The sequence below is a fragment of the Salvelinus sp. IW2-2015 genome, unplaced genomic scaffold (genome assembly GCF_002910315.2).
Source record: "Salvelinus sp. IW2-2015 unplaced genomic scaffold, ASM291031v2 Un_scaffold7377, whole genome shotgun sequence".
NCBI lineage: Eukaryota > Metazoa > Chordata > Actinopteri > Salmoniformes > Salmonidae > Salvelinus > Salvelinus sp. IW2-2015.
In genome coordinates, this window is record NW_019948637.1 from 9,215 (window position 1) to 14,505 (window position 5,291).

General features: G+C 45.2%; 1 protein-coding gene across 1 annotated transcript in view; it reads left to right on the plus strand.

The window, feature by feature from the left end:
- The window catches only part of LOC112079251 (zinc finger protein 239-like), a 10,371-nt gene extending 8,895 nt beyond the window's left edge, over nt 1-1,476 (plus strand). Inside the window, exons 2-4 of the mRNA XM_024145249.2 lie at nt 208-344; nt 501-734; nt 933-1,476. Of these exons, the coding sequence (XP_024001017.1) occupies nt 519-734; nt 933-1,376 (660 nt within the window). The 5' untranslated portion in view covers nt 208-344; nt 501-518 and the 3' untranslated portion in view covers nt 1,377-1,476. The remainder of the gene's footprint in view (nt 1-207; nt 345-500; nt 735-932) is intronic.
- Nucleotides 1,477-5,291: the final 3,815 nt, after the last annotated feature.

The following is a 5,291-nucleotide window of genomic DNA, read 5'->3' on the forward strand; positions in this document are numbered from 1 at the left end:
TATTTGATACGTGCCTTCAGTTGCATTAGCTTATTTTATTGCAATATTTCTTTTACATGAAGTTGATTATAACTAAGTGCAGAGAGAAACTCCCCTATCTGTTTCTTTGTCTCCTCACTCCGCTGCCGCCCGTTTCTGCAGCGTTGTTCTCAACACCAGTTTAAATCAATATAAACTTTATAAAAAATTAAGTTATTCTATTCACAGGGGAGAAACCGTACCAGTGCTCCCAGTGTCAGAAAAGCTTCTCCCGGCTGGCCCACTATAAAGACCACCAGCAGACTCACCGGGAGGAGAAACCGTACCACTGCAATGACTGTGGGAAAAGCTTCTCCTARTTCAAGGTTCGTTGTTGTTTTACTGTCTTAATTTATRTATTTACTCCTCGTCTGCTGTTTTGTTTTATCTTTCTCACGGTTTATTGATTTATGTATGGGAAGCKCTRTGCACTGCATTTTGTTGTAAGTAATGATCTAAATAAATMWTMYWTTTGATACAAGTCACTCAAGTGCCACCAGATGATCCACAAAGGGGAGAACCTCCACCACTGCTCCGTATGCGGTAAAGGGTTCGCCATCCGCGGCAACCTGAAGACCCATCTGCAGACACACACCAAGGAGAAACCACACCAATGCTCAGAGTGCGGGAAACGGTTCTCCCGAGCKCACGACCTGAAAAAACACAAGCTGCTCCACACGGGGCAGAAGACCTACCACATTTGCCAGTGTGGCAAGGTGCGTYTCAATTAAAGTTACATTATGTAGCTTTGTGTAGGAACCAACAGTTTTRAGATAGAAATGRGAGTTATAGATTTGCCATTCTCTTTGAAAGCAAGTCTTATAAGTGGTAGATCCGTCATATGTGCYATATTTCTATGCTTCCCCTCATTCATTTTTGTTTTTGTGTCTTTGTTTATCTGTCTCCAATCTAAGAGCTTCACGGAGCTGGGGAACCTGCGAACCCACCAGAGAACCCACACCGGAGAGAAACCATTCTGCTGTTCTTTCTGCGGCCGAACCTTCTTGCGTGCTGGAGACCTGAAGAGCCACCAGCGGACACACACCGGAGAGAAACCATTCATCTGCGCCATTTGTGGGACCAGTTTTGCCCAATCTGGCAACCTGAAAGTGCATCAGATCACACACACTAAAGAGAGGCCGTACCCTTGTACTGTCTGTGATAAGGGGTTCACCACACCGGGGAGTCTGAAGCTACATATGAGGACACACACAGGGGAGCGGCCGTTCCTGTGTAGCGCGTGTGGGAAAGGGTTCACGGCGTCAGGGCAGCTGAAGAGGCACCAAGAGTGTCACATGAGAGACACTGTCCAATCATCTCCTAGTGAAGACACAGGGGTGGCGGTGGCTTCAAAATAAAAGTCCTCTCTAAGCGGACTACAAAATAAGAGTACTGGAAACGTGCCATTGTGTGTCTGAACTGTGATCATGATGGGAGGTTTTACTGCTTCATGATGTCACTATGGGCTCTGGTCAAATGGGACACCATTCACTATGGGCTCTGGTCAAATGGGACACCATTCACTATGGGCTCTGGTCAAATGGGACACCATTTCACTATGGGGCTCTGTGAAATCGAGACACCATTCACTGCGCGCTCCTGGTCAAATGGGACCTCATACATTGCACTGTGGGCTCTGAGTCCAAAGGCACTGCACCATTCACTGTGGGCTCTGGTCAAATGGGACACCATTCACTATGGGCTCTGGTCAAATGGGAGACACCCATTCACTATGGGGCTCTGGTCAAAGAGGACACCATTCACTATATGGGCTCTGGTCAAACGGGATAGAACACCAATTCACTATGCCTCTGGTCAAAACGGACATACCATTCATATTTGCTCGGTCAATATGCATGACACATCCTACATGGGCTCTTGCAAAGAGGACTGCAACTATAAAGAGGAGAGTAGTGGATAAACCATACTCAGAGCCTTACACTATTTCTTCCCCCTTTTGCAAGACATCAAGTTGGTTACTTCTGATGAGCTTTTAAAGGTGTCCGGAGAATTGCATGTTTTGAACAAATAAATTGTATTCGAGTCCTGAAATAGACAACCCAACATTTAAGTGCACTCACGTTTGACAAGAGGCCCATAAGGTTCATGGCTAAAAGTATGCTGGCACTACTATTATTAGGAAAGGCTGTTGCCATTTGGGGACCGTACTGTGATGAAATAATCAGGTGAATTGATGGTCTAATGAATTGGCTTAAAAATATCTGTAAATCGTCATCTACCCATAGAAAATGTACACGATCTGATATTGATCATCGATAATATTGATCCCAAATTGGCAACCCCTGCCATTCCCTATATAGCATAGCACGTGAATGTTGAATCAAGAGCCATAAAGTAGTGGCACTATATAGGGGAATGAAGTGCCATAGGGACGCAAGAACAAAGAGTTTATACTACAGTACTAATGAACACATTCTCTTTAAACACATTTTAATGATTAGTCTCTTCTTATCTGAGCATTGATCATGATTTAATAAATAACACTAAGTATTCTACTAATGCGTTTCATCCCGTGAAACACGTAAGTTGAAAGAAATTATAGTTCCCCTATCGTCCTTAGGTGGTCTATCTGAGTCACATTCACAACTGCAGCCAGTAGTTTCCCCTATTCGTTCCTTGGGTGTGTATTGAGTCACATTCACAATGCAGCCCAGTTAGTTTCCCCTTATCGTCCTGTGCCGGTGGTGCTATTGAGTCACATCACAAGGCAGCCAGAAGTTTGTTGTTTTAGCCCAAGCCTCTGCTAGTGCACTGTATAGGAATAGTGATGCCATTTGTTATGTAGCATTTAGATGCTGAAACTAGAAGGACTAAGGTGTGTTTTCTACTGATGAAGAACTCTTCCTCAAAGTTAAACGATGTATTACCCCCTAAAAAAACAGGTGTTTAGTAACAAAGAATGGACAAAATTAGTCATTTCCAAACAAGACGTAACAAAATGGGCAGTGTTGGGGAAACTACATGTAATTTAACTACACTGAAAATATAAATGCAACAATTTCAAAGATGTTTACTGAGTACTTTCAATAAAGGAAATCATCAGGCCCAGGTGATATTTAAAAGCTGCTGGGCCAGTGGACTTGTGGGGGAAGGATGTTGAAAAAAAGGGTCAAAACCTTAGTTGCCTCTCCGCTTGATTTCTAGATAAACATTCCTTTGATTATCTTCCCAGTTTTTTTGTTTTGCTTCCTGTCTTCAGTTTGGGTTTTTATTTTTGTTGCCTCTTTGGGCAGATTTAGTGGTGTCTTTACGGTCCCAAGTTGTTGTTGCTAGCAACTTTCAGTGAACACCCCCGTGAGTCTTTCAGAAACCCCTCCTCTGTGTTTGTTCTTGGTATTGTCAGTGACTCTGTTTGTTCCCCTTCTGTGAGCGATATTATCTTGTTTTCTGTGGGGGAACGTTACAAAATGAACCCCCTCTGGGAAATGCTGCACACACCGAATATCAACGGAGATAGATTGGGCGTTGAGGCCTGTGATAGATAGTGTCCTGCCAGGAGGTGTAACTGGTACATCAAGCTGCCTCACACTACAGAAACAGGAGTAGACTAGTGGTCCTGTCCATGGTGGGTGTACTTACATTCAAGCTGCTTCACTACAAGGAAAGGATATAACTAGTGTCCTACAGGGGGTGTACTGTACATCAAGCTCACTCCACTACAGAAACAGGAGACAGCTCCTACTCTATGAGCTTTCCCGTTCACACAACCCAAACTGTAGCATGGCTGCTTACTACTCAGGTAGGTAGAGGTGGAAGGGAAAATGAGAGGGGTGGGAGAGCGGCCATGAAGGCAGAGAGAGAGAGAGTTCGCAATATTGGTGGGAAGATGCAAGTCGAGTTGGAAAGTTGAGAAGAGAGCGCGGGCGGGTGTAGAGTGTGAATGTGTCTATTTTCTGGGTGTAACAGGTTTAAAAAAGTGGTGCCAGGATTTCTCATCCTACGTCGACACAACACTCAGAATACAACTACTGTGTCTGTGAGATCAGGGCTAGTTGCTCAAGCCCATGGAGAAAGGCACCTCCTCCCAGCTGCCCACTGCCTTGAGGCTAGGAAACACTGTTACACCGCATACAATCCACTAATTTGAGAATTTCAGATAAGCATTTCTCTACGGCTCCATGCTTTCCCTGCTACCATACCCCGTCAAAACTGCCGCACCTCCACAGCAACCCGCTCAGAGCCCCACCATTTCTCCTTCACCCAAATCCAGATCGCTGTGTTCGAAAAGAGCTGCAAATCTGGACCCCTACAAATCAGCCAGGGCTAGACCAATCTGAACCTCTCTTCCTAAAAATTGTCTGCCGAAATTTGTGCAACCCCGTATTACTAAGCCTGTCTCAACTCTCTTTCGTATTCGTCTGAGAATTCCCAAAACTTGGGAAAGCTGCCGACGGTCATCCCCCTCTTCTCAGACCCAAACTGCTACAGACCCTATATCTATCCTACCCTGCCTTTCGTGAGGTCTTCGAAAGCCAAGTTAACAAACAGATTACTGACCATTTCTAATCCCACCGTACCTTCTGCCGCTATGCAATCTGGTTTCAGAGCTGGTTCATGGGTGCAACCTTCAGCCACGCTCAAGTTCCTAAACGAATATCATAACCCCATCAATAAGAACATTACTGTGCAGCCATATTCATCGACTTCGCGCCAAAGGCTTTCAACCTCGGTCAATCACCGACATTTTTCATTGGACAGACTCGACAGCCTTGGTTTCTCCAAATGGTTGCCTCGCCTGGTTACCAACTACTTCTCTGATAGACTTCAGTGTGTCAAATCGCGAGGCTGGTTTGTCCGACCTCTGGCAGTCTCTATGGGGGTGCCACAGGGTTCAAATCTCGGGCCACTCTCTTCTCTTACACACTCAATAATGTCACTCTTGCTGCCTGGTTGATTCTCTGATCCACCCTCTACGCAGACGACACCATCTCTGCACTACTTCTGGCCCTTCTTTTGACACTGTGTTAACTAACCTTCAGACGCAGCTTCAATGCCATACAACTCTCCTTCCGTGCCTCCAACTGCTCTTTAAAGCAAGTAAAACATAATGCATGCTTTTCAATGATCACTGCCCGCACCTGCCCGCCCGTCCAGCATTCACTACTCTGGACGGCTCTGACCTTAGAAATACGTGACAACGACAAATACCTAAAAGGTCGGTAGACTGTAAACTCTCCTTACCAGACTCACATGAAGCATCCCCCAATCCAAAATTAAATCTCGTAGTAATCGGCTCCTAAATCTCTCTCTTT